Raw genomic sequence first — 21,604 nt, forward strand, 5'->3', positions numbered from 1 at the left:
CCCTCCGTGGTACGTTTAAAATGGTTCATCTTATAACTGACAGCATCTTAAACTTGATGAAATACGGTAATCCAGACGTTACCATCCCTTTGCTTGAAGCCCTTTGGTGCTATTTTGTGAAGTCTAAAAGAAACAAGAAGATGTACGACGTTTTAGTCTTCAAAGCAATTCCAGTATGCTGTATCCCACCAGATCCTCACTCTCACCCTTTGGAGAAGGCAGGGCTGGTATGATGGATGCCAAAGGTTCTCTCTATCTTGGAACCGGCTCAGACTCCCCCCGACGCAGTTCATTCACCCTTTCCTGGATGCTAACCTCACAAGAAACCAGCTCAGATTCCAGGCTTTCTCTGGTGGGGAAAAGTTGTTCTGCTTGCCTTTAGGAGAAGCGAGAAATCTTTCTGGATCCTTTCTCCAAAATGCATTAGCCTTCTGACCCAGGCCAGGGGGGCACGCAGGAAAATCCTGCTTCTGATTCCTGACCCATTCAATCCATTCCCGAGGGCAGCCCAGCAACCAGCTACCATGCTGTGGCCAAGAGGGTAGGTGTGGATCCAGGAACCCACTCACCTACCACTCAACACCCCCGCACTCTGGGGCGGGGTCAATTCCCCCCCCCCCCACCAGCTGGAGTCCCAGGCGGCACCACACCTGGTTCTCTGACCACCGCCCCTCACGTGACCAGCCCCTTCGCCCACTCAACCCCCCCCCCTTGTCTTTGCGCCATAATCTCCGTCCTCCCCTTCAAAGCCCCGCCCCCCGGTTTGGCGCACCTCCCCTTCAAAGCCCCGCCCCCCGGCTTGGCACAGGCCCCGCCCCTTTCCATCTGAGGGGCGACAGAAGGGCGCCTGGGGCAAGATGGCGGTGAATCAGAGCCACACCGAGAACCGCCGCGGGGCTTTCATTCCTTCCAGCGACAGGTGCCCGAGGGGAAGCTGGTGGGGAGGGGTGCTGTCAGAGCCGGGGATAGACCGACGACGGGTGGAACTGGCGGCTTGGAAACTCTTAGCCAATCAAGGCCTTTCCCGCCTTTTCCGGCCTCGGCTGGCTGAGCCCCGCCCCCTCCACTGGGGCGCTTGAGACCCCGCGGGCTTTCCGACGCACAGAGTGGGCAGAGGCTGGAGCCCGTGGCCTCGCTGAGGTAAAGGGCGGGCGCGCCGTGCGAGGCGCGCGTCGTCCCAGAAGAAAGGCGGGAGGGCACTGGCAGTGGTGGGGTGTCGCGCCGTTCCTCCGGGGCGCCGTTGGGAGCACAAACCTCCGTGGGGTGACGGCGACAGGGGGGCCTTGGGTGCGCCCCGCCCCTACTCCCGGGGGCGCGGACGCGGAAGGGGCGGCGGTGTGGATCCCTCTGAAGGATCCCGCGCCATCGGGGGGGTGGGGGGCGCTCGCCGAAGCCCCCTTTCTCTTCGCCCCGACGGGGAGCTGATGGCTCTTACTTCCCTGTAAATAAAGATCGGGACGGAAAGAAGAGCCGTCTGGGGAGAAGGACGCTCGCCGGGCCGCGCCCGTGGCCGTGCGCGGGGCCTGCGGGGCCTGCGGGGCCCGCCGCTCGCTCGCCTTCCCGCCTAAGGCCTCCGCTCCACGCGGCCCCTCTCGTCGGTTCCTCCCGCCCGGCTCCCCAGACTCCGGCGCGGTCCTCCCCAGCTGCCGCCTCCGCCCCCACTTGTCCCCGTTTTCCTTCGCTCGCGCGTGGCGGCGAGACTGAGCCTTTGTCGGGAAGATCCACCAAGACAGCCCCGAAAGCCGATGTCCGGATGGATCTTTTTCCTCTGCTTCCTCCCCCGGGAAAGTGTTCTTGCCGGGTTCCCACGGGCGGCGGAGGCCGTGCGTCTTCCCCGGCTCCGGAAGGACCTGTGCTGTGCCGCTGTGCGTAGTTGTGTAGTAGGAGAGCGTCGGCCACCGCCCTGACCGCCGGTCCCCTGCACACCCGCCTGGGTGCCGGCGGCTCTGTGCCCTTGGGGCCACTTCTGATCTGGGGTGTCGGCGTCCTCTCCTTCAGCTACGGGTTTGTGTTTCCCTGCGCGCGTGGGAGGCGGGGCGTGAAGCTTGTTTCTAAAAAATTACAACACACACGCTGATCCTGTGGTCCTTCGAATGATCTTTATGGGGTCCGTTCTGTGCTCTTGAGCACGTAATCGTCTCCACTGGTTAAGAGCTTTATACTTCTAGGGGCGCCTGGGTGGCTCAGTCGGTTAAGCGGCCGACTTCAGTTCAGGTCATGATCTCACGGTCTGTGAGTTCGAACCCCGCGTCGAGCTCTGTGCTGACCCCTCAGAACCTGGAGCCTGTTTCGGATTCTGTGTCTCCCTCTCTCTCTGCCCCTCCCCCATTCATGCTCTGTCTCTCTGTCTCAAAAATAAATAAAACGTTAAAAAAATTAAAAAAAAAAGAGCTTTATACTTCTAACTGCTCTATCTACAGTGAGGATCCCCTTATTTCACAGGTGGGGAAACTGAAAGAAAGAGAAGGAATTTGCTTACAATCATGTGGTCCCTGCATGTGGAAGACCTTTGATTGGGGTTTGAACTGCTCAACTCCAGCGGTCCCGCAGAGAGGAAAAGCACAGCTTCTGGGCTTTCTCTTCATCAGAGATGCCCCACCCTGTGGGGGCGCCCGCTTCCTGTGTAGAAATGCTGTATTCCTCTATTTTTATTTTATTATTATTTTTAAAATTTGAGTGTAGTTGACACACAATTAACGTTAGTTTCAGGTGTACAACATAGTGAATAGATCTCTCTGTAAGTTATGCTATGCTCACCAGAAGTGTCACCACACAGTGCTATTATGACAACGTCACTGACTGTTCCCTATGCTGTGCCTTTATATTCCTGTGACTTATTCATTCCATAACTGGAAGGCTGTATCTGCCACTCCCCTTCCCCGATTTTACCCACCCCCGTCCCACTGACAACCATCATTTGTTCTCTGTATTTATAGGTCTGAATCTGCTTTTTGTTGGTTTATTCATTTGTTTTTCTTTTTTTAGATTCCACGTGTGAGTGAAATGATATGGTATCTGTCTTTCTCAGTTTGATTTATTCCACTTAGTGTAATATCGAGGTCCATCCATGTTGTTGCAAATGGCAAGATCCCATCCTTTTTTACGGCTGCATAATATTCTGGGGTGTGTGTGTGTGTGTGTGTGTGTGTGTGTGTACATACCACATCTGCCTTATCTAAGTGCAAGTGAACACTTAGGTTGCTTCCATATCTTGACTATTGTACATAATGCTGCAATAAACATAGGGGTGCGTGTATCTTCAAATCAGCGTTTTCATTTTCTTTAAGTAAATGCCCAATAGAGGAGTCATTGGATCACATGGTATTTCTCTTTTTAATTTTTTTCTCGTTTTAATTTTTTGAGGAATTTCCATACTGTTTTCCATAGTAGCTGTACCAATTTACATTCCCACCGACAGTGCACGGGGGTTCTTTTTTCTCCACATCCTCTCCAATATTTCTCGTCTTTTTGATTTTAGCCATTCTGACAGGTGTAAGGTGATATCTTGTTGCGGTTTTGATTTGTATTTCCCTGATGATGAGTGATGTTGAGCATCTTTTCATGGTCTGTTGGCCATCTGTAGGTCTTCTTTGTTGAAATGTCTACTCAGTTCCCCTGCCCATTTTTAAGTGGATTATTTGGGGTTCTTTTGGTGTTGATAGAAACTACTTTAAAGAAATAGGTTGAGAAGGAGAAGATTGGTTGTTTTTTGACTTCTCTTGCCTATTCATAATACATATTTGAGAAACTCATCACACTGGCTGTGTTCTGTGGAGATTTTTAAATCCCAGCTGAGAATTCATAATTGTACAGATAGGACTCTACTGGTAAATAGGGAAGACGTTGAGTTTTCTTTTTTTAACCAATATTCTAAAACTTGTACAGATAGTACCATATGTGTTTATTGTAGAAAATTTGGAAAAAAATTTAAATCGCCCCAGACTCCAACATCTAGTGCTTTTTACATTTTGGTATGTGTCTTTCTGCACTTTCCTCCATGGAAATATATGCAACTCCCCCACACTCAAGACTGCTTTGTAATTTGTTTTCCTCATTTACCAATATATTGGGAATACTCTCCAGTATCAATATCTACATCATTATTTTCAATGACTGGTATTCCAATATGCATGAATCTTTGCTCAAGCCTCTATTCGGGATGTTCAGGGTGTAGTAATTTGTCATTGCCATAAACATTGCTTCATGAACATTTTTGAAAACTAATCTCTGCCTACCTGTCAAAATGTTTCTCGGGGATATGTTCCTTAAAGTGCAATTGTGGCACTTAGGACATAGACTTTTTTTAAAAGATTAAAATGTATTTTAAGGGGAACCTGGGTGGCTCAGTCAGTTGAGCATCTGACTCTTGACTTTGGGTTAGGTCATGATCCCAGGGTTGTATGATTGAGCCCCTTGTTGGGCGCCATGTTGAGTACGGAGCCTGCTTAAGATTCTCTCTCTCTCTCTCTCTCTCTCTCTCTCTCTCTCTCTCTCCCTCTTTCCCCCTCTGCCCTTCTCCACTCCTGCTCTCTCTCTCTCTCAAAAAAAAAAAAATAAGTACTTTAAAAAATATTAAAAATTCTAGGGGTGGGCCCCTGGGTGGCTCAGTTGGTTGAGCATCCGACTCTTGGTTTTGGCTCAGATCATGATCTCACAGTTCATGAACTCAAGCCCTGCATCAGGCTCTGTTCTGACAGTGCAGAGCTTGCTTGGGATTCTCTCTCTCCCTCTCTCTCTGTAATCTTTATTATTTATTTCCTTCTGCTAGCTTTGGGTTTAGTTTGGTCTTGTTTTTTCTGGTTCCCTTGTGTGGAAAATTAGATTATTGATTTGAGATCTCTCTCTCTCTCTCTCTCTCTCTTTTTAAAGTAAGCTTCATGTCCAATGCAGAGCCCAGTTTGGGGCTTGAACTCATGACCCTAAAATCAAGACCTGAGCTGAGATCAAGAATCAGGTGCTTAACCAACTAAGTCACCCGGGTGCCCTGAGATGTCTCTCTCTCTCTATTTAACATTTATCCATTTCTTGAGAGACAGAGAGACACAGAGCATGAGCAGAGGAGGGGTAGAGAGAGAGGGATACATAGAATCTGAAGCAGGATTCAGGTTCTGTGATGGCAGCACAGCACAGAGCCCTACATGGGGCTCAAACTCACGGACCCTGAGATCATGACCTGAGCTGAAGTCAGATGCTTAACCGACTGAGCCACTCAGGTGCCCAGAGATCTCTCTTTTTTAAAACTTGCAGGCGTTAAAAGCATAAATTTTCCTCTTAAGCACTACTTTTGTTACATCTCAAAAGTTTGGTATATGTATTTTCATTTTTATTCATCTCAAAATTTCTAATTTCTAGTAATTCAATTCTGTTTTCAAATTTCACTTGTGATTTCTTTGTTGACCCATTAGTTATTTAAGAGCATTTTGTTTAATTTTCACATTTTTGGTAATTTGTCTGTTATTATTTCTGATTTCATTCCATTTTGATCAGAAAAGATACTGTATGGGGGCGCCTGGGTGGCGCAGTCGGTTAAGCGTCCGACTTCAGCCAGGTCACGATCTCGCGGTCCGTGAGTTCGAGCCCCGCGTCAGGCTCTGGGCTGATGGCTCAGAGCCTGGAGCCTGTTTCCGATTCTGTGTCTCCCTCTCTCTCTGCCCTTCCCCCATTCATGCTCTGTCTCTCTCTGTCCCAAAAATAAATAAAACGTTGAAAAAAATTTTTTAAAAATAAAAAAATAAAAAAAAAGAAAAGATACTGTATGATTGCAATCTTCATAAATTTAGTAGGACTTGTTTTGTTGCCTAATATGTGGTCTGTCTTATAGACTGTGCCATGTGTATTTGAGAAGAGTGTGTATTGTACTTTGTGGGTGAAGTGTCCTTATATGTTAGGTCTAGTTGACTTTTATTAGATGCATTCATGTTTATATTTGTAATATGTTTTTGATGATTGGTCCTTTTATCATGATATAATATTGTTTTGTAGTAATTTTTGTTTTAAAGTCTATTTTTTCTGAAATTAGTATAACCCCTGAAGCTCTCTTTTGGCTACTGTTTGATGGAATATCTTTTTTTACATCCTTTCACTTTAAACCTGTTTGTGTCTTTGGATCTCAAGTAAGTCTTTTGTAGACAGTATATAGTGGCATCATGTTTTCAAAAATATATATTTTGCCGATCTCTGACTTTTAATTGGAGAGTTTAATTCATTTACACTTAATGTGATTATTGATAAGGAAGGACTTAACTTCTGCTCTTTTGCTCTTTATTTTCTATATCTCAATTCCTCCATTAATGCCTCCCTTTGTGTTTATTTATTTATTTTTTTAATTTTTTTTTTCAACGTTTATTTATTTTTGGGACAGAGAGAGACAGAGCATGAATGGGGGAGGGGCAGAGAGAGAGGGAGACACAGAATCGGAAACAGGCTCCAGGCTCTGAGCCATCAGCCCAGAGCCCGACGCAGGGCTCAAACTCATGGACTGCGAGATCGTGACCTGGCTGAAGTCGGACACTTAACCGACTGCGCCACCCAGGCGCCCCATCCCTTTGTGTTTAATAGATATTTCCTAACATACTATCTTGATTCCCTCCTCATTTCTTTTACTGTATATATTTTAGTTATTTTCTTTGTGGTTGCCCTGAAGATTACATTTAACATCTTAATTTACAACAATCTAGGTCAAATTAATACAATTTTGTTTTAATTCTATGAACAAATTTTGTTCCTATATAACTCTGTCCTCTTATACTGTTATTGTCCCAAATTACATCTTTATACATTGTGTATGCATCACCATAGATTTATTGCAATTGCCTTTTAATTCATATAGGAAGAAATGAAGAGTTCCAAGCCAAAAATACATCAATACAGACTTTTATGTTTACCTATGTAGTTATCTTTACCAATGTTCTTTGTTTCTTTGTATGGGTTTGATTTACTGCCTAGTGTCTTATTATTTCAGGCTGAAGGACTTCCTTTAGCATTTCTTATAGTTCAGACCTACTAGTGATGAACTCTTGGTTTATGTTTACTTGGTAATGTTTTAATTTCTCCTTAATTTTTGAAGGATGGTTTTGCCAGATATAGAATTCTTGGTTGACAGATTTTTTTCCTTTAAGCACTTTGCATATGTCATCCTACTACTCCTGCCTCCATAGTTTTTGATGAGAAGTCAGCTATTTGTCTTATTAAGGATTCCTTGTGCATGATGATGATTTTCTCTTGCTGCTTTCAAGAGTCTCTGTATTTGGCTTTCAGCAGTTTGATTATGTGTCTTGGTGTGGATCTCTTGGAGTTAATCCTACTTGGAGTTTGTAGAGCCTGGATGTGTAGATTCATGTCTCTCATTAAACTGGGGGAGATTATGGCCATTATTTGTTCAAATTTTATTTATGCCCCCTTTTATTCTCCCCTCTCCTTTTTGCAGTCTCATTATGCATATGGTTGTATGCTTGATTTTGTCCCACAGGTCTGTTAAGACTCTGTTCATTTTGCTTCATTCTTTTTTCTTTCTGTTACTTAGATAGTGACTGTTATTCTCAATGGACCTATCTTCAGATTCACTGATCCTTTCTTCTGCCTGCTGAAATCTGCCATTAAACCCACCACTACTGAATTTTTTGTTTTACTTACTGTAGTTTCCAACTTCAGAATTTCTATTTGGTTCAGTTTTCTAATTTCTATCTCTTTATTGATATTCTACTTTTTGAGACATTGCTCTCATTATTTCCTTTGGTTATTTAGACATGGTTTCTTTTAACTCTTTAAACATGTTTAAAATAGTTTCTTTAAAATCTTTGTCTAATGGGGCCCCTGGCTGGCTCAGTAGGTAGAGCATGCAACTCTTGATCTTGGAGTCATGAGTTTGAGTCCCACAATGGGGGTAGGTTTCCTTTAAAAAAAAAAATAATAAAGTCTTTGTGTAGTTAATCCAATGTGCGGGCTTCCTCAAGGGCAGTTTTCTATTAATTTCATTTTCCGTTTACAGAAGAACATATGGGCCATACTTTCTTGTTGCATGCCTCATGATGTTGTTGTTGTTGTTGTGGAAAACTAGACATTTTGGGGTGCCTGGGTGGCTTAGTCGGTTGAGTGTCCAACTTTGGCTCAGGTCACAATCTCATGTTCATGGGTTCGAGTCCCACATCAGGCTCCGTGCTGACAGCTCAGAGCCTGGAGCCTGCTTCTGATTTTGTGTCTCCCTCTCTCTCTGCCCCTCCCCTGCTCATGCTCTCTATCTCTCAAAAAATAAAATGTTAAAAAATTTTTGTAAACTAGACATTTTGAAGATTATAATATGGCAACTCTGGAAATCAGATTTTCTCTCTTCCTCAGGGTACATTGTTGCTGCTAGCTTTACTTATTTTTTGTTTGTTTAGTGACTTTTCTAAATTATAAAATTTGTAAAGCTTATAGTCTTTGTCACATGCAGCCACTGAAGTCTCTTTTATATTAACTTAGTGGCCAACTAGTGATTTGACAACTTTCTTATATATCTGGAACCAAAAAATAAGTAAATAAATAATTCCAGCCTTTGTAGATGGGCTCTGCCTGTGTGTTTGGAGCATGTCTTTATCACTCAACCAGGCAGTTTACAGCTCTGTCTTAGCTTTCACTTCCTACTTGAACAGAGCCTCATTGTCATCCAGAGGTAGAAGTTTCGGACCTTCTCAGTTCTCATCTGAGCATGAACCCAGGCCTCGGAAGGCATGCATGTGACTTTCTAGTTTCCCATGAATACGTCAGAGCTATTCAAAGCCTTTATTCCCCAAAGTATCTCATTCTCTAGCCTTTCTTTCCTCCCTAACTTTTCAGTTTGTTTGCACTAAATGTCATCCTTTGCCCCAGACAGCAGCAACTAATACATTTACCTTGAAATGTTTTTGACAAATGGACCCTGAGTAGTCACCTCAGTCCTGGGAGAGTTCTGAATTAGGCACACACCATTGGAGCCTGCCCTTCAGGAAGCCACCAGAAAAGTTTTAAAACAAGAGTTCTTTGAGAATAAGGTCTGTTCTGCTCCCTTTGGTGTTCAGTACTTACACCAGGAATGTGGGTTGTTTTTAAGGCTATTGCCAAGCTGGGGATTGGAAGATGGTACTGGGGTAAGTGTCACAAAGCTCTGTTATCAGACTCAGCTATTTTTTTCTTGACTAAACATTCTCTTAGTTGTTATAAGGTTTTGATTAGATTCCAAACTTCTGGACTGACTTTTGGAGTTCCCTATTTTTGCTGACATCATATTTTCATTGTCTTAAAAAGCCCTTTTTATCAGCATACCACCACCCTAGTTCCAATTCTTATTACCTTACATCAGGACTATTTTAGGGATTCTTTTTTTTTTTTATTTTTAATGTTTATTTTTGAGAGAGAGAGATACAGAGCGTGAGTGGGAAAGGGACAGAGAGAGGAAGACACAGAATCCCAAGCAGGCTTCAGGCTCTGAGCTGTCAGCACAGAGTCCAGTGCAGGGCTCCAACCCACAAACCGTGAGATCATGACCTGATCTGAAGTTGGGCACTCAACTGACTGAGTCACCCAGGTGCCCCTCTTTTTTTTTTTTTAAAGTAATCTCCACACCCAGTGTGGGGCTCGAACTCATTACCCTGAGATCAAGAGCTGCCTGCTCTACTGACTGAACTAGTCAGGTGCCCCTTAGGATTTCTTAACCTCTAGTAAACCACCACCTCCTTGATTGATTCTCCTTGCCTATTAAGTGATATCTCCAGGCTCTGGTTCCAGCATAGCTTTCGAGCTATATCTCACTATTCTTCCCACCTTCACCTCCATGCTGCTTTGATGAATCCACACAGGTGGGCTGCTCCCAAGTGTGCAATTTGCTTTCCACCGCATACCTCCATTAATGCTGCTCTTGCACCTCCGTTCATGCTGTTTGCTCCCCATCTGGATCATCCCCTACCCTCACCTCTGCCTACTGAAACACTACTCTTCTCTTAAGAATCAGGGGTGCCTCGGTGGGTCAGTTGGTTAAGCATCTGACTCTTGATTTCGGCTCAGGTCATGATCTCACGGTTAATTTAACGTGTTCTATTGGTTAATGTGGGGCTATTGGGTTCTGTGCTGAGAGTGGAGCCTGCTTGGGATTCTCTCTCCCTCTCTCTTTCTGTCCCTCCCCAACTTGCGCATGCATGCACACACTCTCTCTCTCTCTCAAAATAAACAAATAAACTTAGAAAGAATCAACTTCAACCTTTCTATAAAGTCATTCTTAGTCATTTCAACCAAAGCTAATCCCTCCTTCCACTAAATTGCTATGACATTTTTGTGCCATTAACGTGATGTATGTGATATTACTGCTTGCATTATTATGTTTATTCATGTTTTCACTCATTCATTCTTTCAATAAATATTTAATAGCACCCACTGTTTGCTAGGGCCACAGTGCAAAGGCAGGATCATTAGTTAAGACATTGAACACATAAACATACATATATATTATAATAATTACTAAGAAAGAAAAGAAACCCAATAGGATTCTATGAGTGGGAATAGGATGAGTCCAAGTTTCTCAGGTTAAGAGTGAGGGGAGAACACAAAAGGCAGAGGGAATAACATGTCAGAGGAATCTGGAGTACTCTGTGTGTCTTGCCATTTCTATGAGAGTCAAAGAAACATTTCCATTAGCACAGTGCTTTATACTTCTTGCATATGAAGAATAAGAATTATTATTATTATTTATTATTTTTAATACATTTTTTATTATTATTCCTTAAAAAATTTTTAACGTTTATTTTTGAGAGAGAGAAAGAGACAGAACGCAAGCAAGGGAGGGGCAGAGAGAGGGAGACACAGAACCAGAAGCAGGCTCCAGGCTCTGAGCTGTCAGCACAGAGCCTGACGCGGGGCTCGAACTCACAAGCGGTGAGATAATGACATGAGCTGAAGTCGGATGCTTAACCGACTGAGCCACCCAGACGCCCCTATTTGTTATTCTTAATAAACATTAAGAAGAAGGTAGGCTTGATAAGAAGAAAAGAATCCAGTGGTAAAGAGGGAGAGGAGTAAGTGTGAAAAGTCAGAGAATAAGATCTAAATTCCTTTCTATTTCAATACAATAGTGATAGTAGCGGCAGCAGCTAACATTGAGTGCTTACTCTGGGCTTGGAATTGTGCTAAGAACTTTATGTGCGTCGTTTCATATAACTTCTAAATCGTGTGGTGTCTGCCCTTTCTTTTCTGCAGTGTCTTGATGCAGTCTCAGGATGTGGACCTCTCCTTCCCACAGCAACCAGAGAGATCCAGTCTCTTCAGTGGTACAAAGAGGGGGACACTGTTTCTCACTTCATACCGGGTAATTCTACTTCTACCTTGACCTATTACCGCTACATTTGTTTTCCTTCAAATGGAGAGAGAGTTAACATTGACTTTCAAAGTTGGCATTTTATGATTTTCCATGTTGGAGAATATGGAAGAACACGGGTGATGTTTCTCAGTTAGGCCGGAATGTCAAACAGCCTCGACCTTAGAATTGGTCTAATATGTCTCAGTCCGTGGACAAGCTGCATGCCTTCTCCGAAGTTTCTTTCCTCTCCTAGGTGATCTTCGTGACTTCACACTTAGTCAGTGATCCCATGTTTTCTTTCATGATGCCATTTGATCTGATGAGTAACTGCACCGTTGAACAACCGGTCTTTGCTGCCAACTACATTAAAGGGACTATTCAGGCAGCTCCGGATGGTGAGTGTTCCCCCTCAGAAGTGTATTTTTTTCCCTCAAAAGCTTCCAGAAGGTTTAAGATTCAGACTTGGCTCATGCTGGAATTCAAAGAAAGCTGCACTGCTCTGTTGGGTAGTGCTTCTCTCTCTGTCTGGGGCTGTCCTTCTCTGACCAGTGGTGCCAGCATCTTAGTGTGCCATTTCTTCCCCCAGGTGGCTGGGAAGGACAGGCTACTTTTAAATTAGCCTTCAGAAAAGGAGGTGCCATCGAATTTGCCCAGCTGATGGTGAAAGCTGCCTCTGCTGGTGAGCAATGCTAATAAAGACACTAAACACTTTGGGGTTTTGAGGCCTGTGGAATTGAAGTAGGATGGCTACGCAGCCACGACTTTGGTCTCTACGTCAGGCAGTTGGTAGTTGCACACGTATGCAGCAGGCATTTTCTGAGCCTTCCTACTATGGCACAAGTACCATACTACATGCTGGGAACAAGATTATTCAGTCCCTCGTTGTCTTAAAGGAGTTTGCAGGCTAGCAGAAGTTTGTACTCAGACACTTGAACCACTAATTATACCTGATAATCTTTTGTCCATTTTTTTTTTAATTTTTTTTTTTCAACGTTTATTTATTTTTGGGACAGAGAGAGACAGAGCATGAACGGGGGAGGGGCAGAGAGAGAGGGAGACACAGAATCGGAAACAGGCTCCAGGCTCTGAGCCATCAGCCCAGAGCCTGACGCGGGGCTCGAACTCCCGGACCGCAAGATCGTGACCTGGCTGAAGTCGGACGCTTAACCGACTGCGCCACCCAGGCGCCCCTCTTTTGTCCATTTTTAAATGTTTTTTTAATGTATTTTTTTAAAGCTTATTAATTTATTTTGAGAGAGATAGAGACAGCGTGAGAAGGGGAGGGGCAGAGAGAGAGGGAAAGAGGGAAAATCCCAAGTAGGCTCCACTCTGTCTGTGCAGAGCTCAATGTGGGGCTCGAACCAACAAAGCTGTGAGATCACGACCTGAGCTGAAACCAAGAGTCGGACGCTTAACCGACTGAGCCACCCAGGTGCCCCTCTTTTGTCCTTTTAAATGTTGGTCTCATACATCATTGAGTACTCTCATTTTCAGATCAGGAATCCCCAGTTGCCTGAGTTCTTGTTCCTTTGTCATGCCTTTTGTCTTTTTTCCTCTCTGGCTTTGCCTTTGCTTCTGTTAGGTTTAATCCCCGTCTTCCATGAGAAGAGGGAAGAGGTACTATCCAGCCCTACAGCACTGATCTAACAGATGTACCAGAGAACTCTTTCAGACTTTGAATACAAATAATCTTTTTTGTGATATATTTTTATTCAATCTAGTCTCATTTCATGCCCCTACTCTCTCAGCTTTTGTACTCCAGTCCAGCTGGACTTCTTTGTGCCCTGTTCTCTCATCTCCGAGCCTTCATGCTATTTGCTCTACCTGAATAACTTTATTTATTAATTTGTTTGTTTAATTTTATTTTTTAAGTAAACTCTACACCCAATATGGGGCTCGAACTCATGATCCTAAGATCGAGAGTCACGTGCTCTACTGACTGAGCCAGCCAGGTGCCCTGGAATTTGCTGTATCTGGAATGCTTTCTCTTTCTCCCTTGCCTCCACCCTAACTCCAATCTAGTTGAGATGAACACAATCTAGAAGAGACAGACACATGCAAATATTCCAAAACAGAGGCATGGGCAAAGTGCCGGGGACACACCAGAGGGTGGAATGAATTTTCTAGCTCAGAAGACTGACTGGATCATGATACTATAAACCACGGTTGAGAATATAAGAGACCATCTAAGTTGGAGAGGAAACGAGTTCAATTTTAGATATAATAATACTAACATTTATTGAATGCTTACCATACAGTGGGCAGCGTTCCAAGCCCTTTACATGTGTCAATTTTTTTAATCCTCACAAAAACTTAGGCTGTAGGTACAATCATTGTCCCCAGTTGATAACTGGGGAAACTGAGTCAGTGATGGTTCTACAGTTTCCCAAGGCTATACAAGTAGAAACTGATAGAGCTAGAATCTGGACCCTAAATATACTCTCACTCTCTTTTTAAACTTTTTACTAAAAAAAAAAAATTGTATTTAGAAAAGTTGCAAGAATTTACAATGGACTCTCATGGACCCTTCATCTAGATTCACCCATCATTAACATTTTCCCACATTTGCTTTATCTTACTCTTCGTTTGTTTTTGTTTTTACTGAACTATTTGGGAGTAAGTTACAAAATTCATTTCATTCATTCCTAAGTATTCAAGTGTGTATCTGCTAAGAGCAAGGGTATTCTTTTATCTACCCTAAGTCTACTTATCAAATTCAGAAAATTTAACACTGAAACAATGCTATTACTTAATATTTGGTTTGTATTCAAATTCAAATGATTAACCTATCACTCTTCCTAATTCTTATGGCGCACTGTTTATTTTTCCAATCCAGGATCTAATCCCAGATCACACACTGAATTTAATTGTCCTATTTCTTTAGTCTCTTTTAGTCTGGACTCAGCCTTTCTTTGTCTTTCTTGGCATTGACAGTTTTATTTATTTAAAAAGCTTATTTATTTATTGTGAGAGACAGACAGTGAGAGTGAGTAGGGGACGGGCAGAGAGAGGGAGAGAGAGAATCCTAAGCAGGCTCTGCACTGTCACACTGTCAGCGCAGAGCCTGACGCAGGGCTCAGACTCATGAACCATGAGATCACGACCTGAAGCACAGCTAGACCCTTAACCTGCTGAGCTATCCAGGCGCCCCAACATTAACATTTTTAAAAGAATACAGGCTTATTGTTTTGTAGATTTGGGTTTATCTGTTTCTTCATGCTTAGATGCAGGTCCTGCATTTTGGCAGAAATACTGTATAAGTATAGTATGTAAGTGATGCTGTGCTCTTTTGATCCTATACCCTTAACCTCTGGATCATATTGAAGTGAGGTACACTGGAATGCTAGAGGCCAGCGGACCGGCAGCTCAGAACCACAAAGATGAACTGTATCTAGAGACTCATTTGGAGATCCTCAGCACACAGGTCATCTCTGGAGCCATGTGAGTGAAAGGCTTATTCAGTGAATAAAGGATGGTATTCCAAGATCCTCAACATCGAAGGGATGGGTAGCGTGGGGCTGACTGAGGTAGGAGGAGAATCGAGTTTATTATCCCAGAAGTCAAGAAAGAGAAATTTCAAGCATTCCTGAGTGGTCATCTGTCAGCTGCTGCAGAGATGTTTGATAAAATGAAGACTGAAAAGTGTGCATTGCATGTGGAAATTTGAGTTTGTGGTGGTCTTAGCAAGACAGAAATGCTAAAGACAGGTGGTGGAGAAGCCATATACAGGAAATTGAAGAGTAAGAAAATGTTTAATATTACCTTTAATGATACAGTGCAAGATATGAAGACCAAGGAGTTCACATACTGAACCCAGCCAACAGCTCTTCACTGTCCAGAAGGCAGACAGCATCTAAAGCCTGACGTTGGATAACAAGGTGTCCTGGCTCACAGAGTATGGCCATGTGGAACCCAGAGGCAGGGGATACTTGGAAGTCCAGTTCTTCTTTGCTACAGATGTCTGGAAAACTTAGAATAATTGCATACTGGGTCCTGAATTTGCCCTTATTTTTCGCCTCACAGTAGAGAGAGCTTATTTTTAGGATTATGGGCTAAGGATTGGGCAACTTGAGGGAAACTTCTTAGTGCTCTTATTAAGATATGCTTCTTGGCTTGCAAAGCTAGGTACAGAGTTCTAGCAGTTACATAGCCTCTTGGAACGGGTTTAGGCAACTTAGGTGAACTTGACCAAATGTCTGAACCTACTCTGGGTCTGATTATATCATGGCTTAGGTGTGGGAACCTACCCCTGCTTTCCCAGCAAGAGTCAGGGATTGTGAGATGGGCTTCCATGAGGCCTTTGGAATTAACTACCCATCATACTTTATGGTTTGACTCTTTGACCCTTATTGTATACCAAACACTATGGTATGATTGAGATGATTGAGAACACAATAGTGAACAAGACATACATAGTCCCCCGCCTTTGTTAAATTTACAGTCTAGTGAGAGTCATATAAGAAATACACAAACGGGGGCCGCCTGGGTGGCTCAGTCGGTTAAACGTCCGACTTCAGCTCAGGTCACGATCTCGCGGTTTGTGAGTTCCAGCCCTGCGTCAGGCTCTGGGCTGATGGCTCAGAGCCTGGAGCCTGCTTCCGATTCTGTGTCTCCCTCTCTCTCTGCCCCTCCCCCGTTCATGCTCTGTCTTTCTCTGTCCCAAAAATAAATAAACGTTAAAAAAAAAAAAAAAAGAAATACACAAACGGGGTGCCTGGGTGGCTCAGCTGGTTAGGCATGGGACTTCGGCTCAGGTCATGATCTCACGGCTTGTTAGTTGTGCTGACAGCCCAGAGCCTGGAACCTGCTTCGGATTCTGTGTCTCCATCTTTTTCTGCCCCTTTTTCTTTCCCACCCCCTCGCATTCTGTCTCTCTCTCTAAAAATAAATAAACATTAAAAAGAAAAAGAAATACGCAAACATATAAGTTAGTAAAATAATATTTCTGGGAAGGATACTAATAGGATATTGAAAAGGAGGATAACTTTAGATTTAGATAAGTTTAGATTTAGAATGAATTAGTTAAGATAATGCTAGTTATTGAAACAGATAAACCCCAAATTATCAATAGCTTAAGACAATAGATATTACTGCTTATATAAAGGTCAATCAGCAGGGATAAAAGGGGGCTGTGTTCTACATAACTCTTCAGGGACTCAGGGTAATAGGGTCTATGCCATTTTTAACACATGGCTTCCACAGCCTCTCTGGCTAGCCAGCAGAGAGGGAAATAGAACAAATGTTTCACCTGGAAAGCTTGCATGGGCCAGGCCTGGAAGCAGTGTTATTACTTGTGGTCAGATGCTAGATGCCAGAAATTAGTGTAGTAGACTGATAATAGCTCCCAAAGATATATCCTTGCCTAGTCCTCAGAATCTGTGAATGTTCCCTTGTTTGTAAAAAGAATCTTTGCAGATGTAATTCATTTAAGGGGCTTGAGGCTATTACCCTGGATTATCCAGGTGGGCCCCAGATGCCATCGCAAGGATCTTTATGAGAGAGATGCAGAGGGAGACAAACAGAAGTGCTTTCTTCTGTATCACGTTGCCATTACATTGGTTTTTAATAGATGTATCTTGCCAACTTGATCGAAGCCTCAGTTGGAAATTTTTTCTGAATATTTATTATGGTAGGTGCTATCTTAGGCCCTGAATAAGCACAGGCAAATAAGACACAGTCTCTGCCCTCAAAAAGCATATAGTTCAGGAAAAGGGAGGTGTATGTGTTTTATCTTATATCCTGGGAGCATTGTTGGACACTTGTGTAAGATGATGGTTAATACCCTATTAATTGGTTGGTAGCTGCTGTACATCTGCATTGAACAAATTAGAGTCTCTATTTTGCCAAACTTGTCTTCTCAGCTGCCAGAGGAGTTCCACTTGGAAGTGCAAGTTACTGGTTCAGCCCTCCAGGACTGCTTGTAGTTACTGGGCAGGGGAACATGATGTGCACGCAACAGATGCCTTGTCCAGGTAAGGTATGGCAGGGAAGTTCTTGTTGGGAGGTGGAAAAGTATGCCAGGGGCTCAAAGATCCTTTCACTGCTAGTTTGCTTCCAACTCTGCTGTAGGAGAAACAGCAGAGGTTTAGGAAATTGGAAAATGGTGAAGTCCATGACTTTGTTTCTAGACTGAAACCCAGTGGCATGTCAGCAAGTGACTGGGCTTCAGTTTCAGGCTTACTTTTAACTGTAACGTACACATACAGAGTATAGCTGGGCAACTTCCATTAGTGGGAGCAGTCCCTTCCTGCATACAGCCTGAGCAGAAAATGTGTGCTCTTGCCCACTTCCCCCTTCCAGCTTCACACACGTATAGCCATCATGCTTATGCCATGCCCTTCAACCTCACTGAGGACTCCAGCTTTATGCTCTGTACCCTCTAACAGTTGTGCCTGTCCACAGTGATTCTCAAATGTGGTCCACAGCCTACTGGTGGGCCACAAAGGGTTTCCTAACAGGCTGCCAATGGGCCCCCGAACGCGGCCCTTCCTTGGGTTCTCCTTGGAGCATGACATGCATGTCTGTTGGCTTTTTGTTTTGTATACTAACTGATGTCACAGAATGACGTGTTTATATGTTGTATGCCTGAAAACATAATCTAATAATTCTTTTAAATGCATTAGTCTCTTGCATTATGTAGAAAACAAAAAATGGAATTATAAGCCATTGTTAACAGTAATATTAGCTTTTGTAATTGTCCAGTGATTTACCTTTACTGAGATCTTCATTTCTTCATATGGCTTCAAATTTCTGTCTGGTGTGCTTTCAGGTCACCCTGCAGGACTCCCTGAGGCACTTCTTGCAGGGCCAGTCTGGTGGTAATGAACTCCTTCAGCTTTTGTTTATCTGGAAACATCTTCATTCTCCCTTACTCTTGAAGGAGTTTGGGCAAATAGAGGACTCTTGTTTGACAGTTTATTTCTGGCCTCCAAAGTTTCTGATGAGCAACCTGCTAATTGTCTTATTGAGGATCCTTTGTATCTGGGTGATTCACTTTTCTCTTGCTGATTTCACGATTCTCTCTTTATCTTTGGTTTTTGGAAGTTTAATTAGAATGCATCTCGGTTGGATCTGTATGAGTTCATCTGACTTGAAGCTCATTGAGCTTCCTGGATGTTTATATTCATGTTTTTCATCCAGTTTGGGAAGTGCACAGTCATCATTTCTTTAGATATTTACTCTCTCCCTTTCTCTCTCTCCTCCTTCTGGGACTTCCACAGCGTGTATGTTGGTCTGCTTGATGGCGTCCCACAGGTCCTTCAGCTCTGTTCACTCTTCTTCAATATTTTTTCTGGCTGTTTCTCAATCTCTGCTGTTTCTGTTGTTCTATTTTCACGTTAACAGATTCATTCATCTGCCTACTCAAATCTGAATTTGAACCCCTCTAGTGAATTCTTTTCAGCTATCATACTATTCAGCTCCAGAATTTTGCTTTGGTTTCTTGTTAAGTTTTCCACTTCTACTGATATTTCTGTTTGGTGCATACATCATTTTCTTGACTTTCTTCACATTCTCCTTTAGTCTTTGAGCATCTTTAAGACAGTTCTTTTAAAGTTTTTTCTAATTAGCTCAAACATAAAAATGGATTACAGCAAAATAACTCGACAGTTGTCCATTCATTGACTCATTAAACCACTTTGGGACTGTAGCCAAGGAAATAAATACAACCCATGATTATTGTAATATGAATCAGAAAGTTGGAAACGACGCACTCTTCTAGAACAGGGGAATTACATAGCACCTATCCATGTGATAAAATGTTGTTCAGCTTTTAATTTATGAAGTGTTAATAATGTAAAGACTTTTTTATAATGCCAAGTAAAAAGAGCCAGATAAAAAGTTGTATGGTTGTTATGATTGTGATTGTATAAAAAATACTAACAGATCCTACAAAGAAATATACCAAAATACTAAGTTTTTGTCTTTGATAGTGGAATTATAAGTAATTTTTAAATTTCATCTTTTCTCTATTTTCCAAATACATATTCCTCATTGAGCATGTATTACTTTCTTCATAATCAAATAAAATTTATTAAGTAAAATATGTATCTGAGCACAAGTGTAAGTAATGTAGAGATATAACTGTAGGGATATTTTCATGTTAATTTGAATCCCTCCACAACAGGAAATGATAAAGCCTTCACCTGGTGAAGGATCTGGCTTTAGCATTACTCTGCCTGAGTTCTCATCCTGTGTCAGTTTGTTTCAGCATAGTTTTTTTGTCTTTCTTCTTCTTACCTATTCCTTGTCCACTCTAAAAAATGAGTAACTGATTTTTTTTCCTTCTCAGCATACCCATTTGTTGTCTATGGATCCCCACAGGCAGGATATGGACCCCCACAGGTGGAATATGGACACCTGCCATGGGGATACGGACCCCCACCAGCAGGATACGGACCCCCACCTGTGGGATCTGGAGCCCCACCAGGAGCATACAGAGCCCTGCCTGTGGGATACGGAGCCCTCCCAGCTGGAAACGAAACCTTACCGACCAGAAGTGAAAACCCAGGGGCTGGAAATCAAGCCCCACCTCCAGGATATGAAGTTTCACCTGCTGGAATTAGAGCTGGGTCTGGCAAATCTGTGGCAATCCAACCTCCTGGGTATGAGGCTTCTCTTCCCCCTGCCTCATCTTCTCAGAGCCATTCACCATCTTCCAGGAATTAAACCTTGAAGACTCGCCAAGCAAAGTGGCACCCGAAAACCGAAGTCAGAATAGGAAGGTAGACTCAGGTATGTGATTAAAGGTGTCTGACGTAGTGTTGCCCTGTGGAAGGGCAGTCTTAGGGGGAGGCTGAGTCAACTCTTGATTAGATGGACCAAAGAAGAAGTAGAATTAGAGCTAATTCCCCAATAATTTGGTTGACATTGGGCTGCATTGTAATTTTTTTTTAATGTTTATTTATTGAGAGAGAGCATGCACATGAGCTGGGGAGGGGCAGAGAGAGAGGGAGACAGAGGATCCAGAGCCAGATGGGGGCTTGAACTCAGAAGCTGTGAGATCATGACCTGAGCTGAAGTCAGAGGCTCAACCTACTGAGCCACTCAGATACCCGATGGGCTGCGTTTTTAAACAAACCTTGAATGTAGGGTGGAAAAGGCTTCCTGCCTTTCTCCCCTCCCCCTCTAGAAATTACTTATTGCGCTGTTTGCTAGGCCTGAAAATATGTTAAAAATATCAAGTTGAGGGGCACCTGGGTGGCTCAGTTGGTTAAGCAGTTGGACTCTTGGTTTTGGCTCAGGTCATAATCTCATGGTTCATGAGTTCAAGCCCCTCGTTGGGATCTTTGCTGGCAACACAGAGCCTGCTTGGGATTTTCTCTCTCTTCCTCTCTCTCTGCCCCTTCCCTGCTCAAACTCTCTCTCAAAATAAATAAATAAACTTAAAAAAATGTTTAAAAAGAAATATCAAGTAGAATACTCAGTTGTTTTTCACAGCATTGTTTATATTAGTGAAAGGATGGACCAGCCCATCACTAAATTTCCAATAGTGAGAGAGAATTTCATAAATCATGGTACATCCATATAATGGAATATTATGTGTCCATTGAAAATGATATCTAGGGGTGCCTGGGTGGCTCAGTTGGTTGGGCATCTGACTTCGGCTCAGGTCATGATCTCACGGTTTGTTGAGTTCGAACCCCGCGTCAGGCTCCGTGCTGACGGCTCGGAGCCTGGAGCTTGCTTCGGATTCTGTGTCTCCTTCTCTCTCTGCCCCTCCCCAACTTGTGCTCTGTCTTTCTATGTCTCTCAAAAAAATAAATAAATGTAAAAAAAAAATTAAAACAAAAAGAAAATGATATCTAGATTAGGAAAAGCCTTCTTTAAGAAAATCAACCCCCCCAAAAAGAAAATCAAACCCAATAATGCAATAAAGGAAAACGGTGATAAGTTTGACTATATCAAAATTTTTAACATCTGTATGACCACAATTAAAAGATAGAAAACAGAATAGGAGAAAGTTAATCTCCGACATATATGTTAAACAAATAATTTATAGTTAGAATATATGAAGAACTCCTAAAAGTCAACCAAAAATTAAAAATGGACAAAAGATATGAAATCCCAATTAACCAAGGCAGTAGAGTGGCTCAGAAACATTTCAAAAGATGTTCAATCAACTTGACTAGTATTAGGAAAATGCAACTTGACATGAGAAACAATTTTATCTCCAAAGATTTATAAATATTAAAAAGATAGAAAAAGTTAAGTGTTAGGAAGGAACACATGTGGGGAAAGGTTATTTTATACAATATTGGTGCGAATGTAAGTTGAATGCATTTTTAGAAAGAGATCTGGCAG

General features: G+C 42.9%; 1 protein-coding gene across 1 annotated transcript in view; it reads left to right on the forward strand.

Moving 5' to 3' along the window:
• Positions 1-857: 857 nt before the first annotated feature.
• The window catches only part of WBP2NL (WBP2 N-terminal like), a 32,598-nt gene continuing 11,851 nt past the window's right edge, over positions 858-21,604 (forward strand). Inside the window, exons 1-7 of the mRNA XM_047066412.1 lie at positions 858-919; positions 11,203-11,311; positions 11,556-11,697; positions 11,889-11,981; positions 17,164-17,279; positions 19,625-19,799; positions 19,943-20,035. Coding sequence (XP_046922368.1) covers positions 858-919; positions 11,203-11,311; positions 11,556-11,697; positions 11,889-11,981; positions 17,164-17,279; positions 19,625-19,799; positions 19,943-20,035 — 790 coding nt within the window. The remainder of the gene's footprint in view (positions 920-11,202; positions 11,312-11,555; positions 11,698-11,888; positions 11,982-17,163; positions 17,280-19,624; positions 19,800-19,942; positions 20,036-21,604) is intronic.

This window comes from Lynx rufus, unplaced genomic scaffold, assembly GCF_022079265.1.
Source record: "Lynx rufus isolate CCGP_SWC_20201006 ecotype Redwood Valley unplaced genomic scaffold, mLynRuf1.p SCAF_7, whole genome shotgun sequence".
NCBI lineage: Eukaryota > Metazoa > Chordata > Mammalia > Carnivora > Felidae > Lynx > Lynx rufus.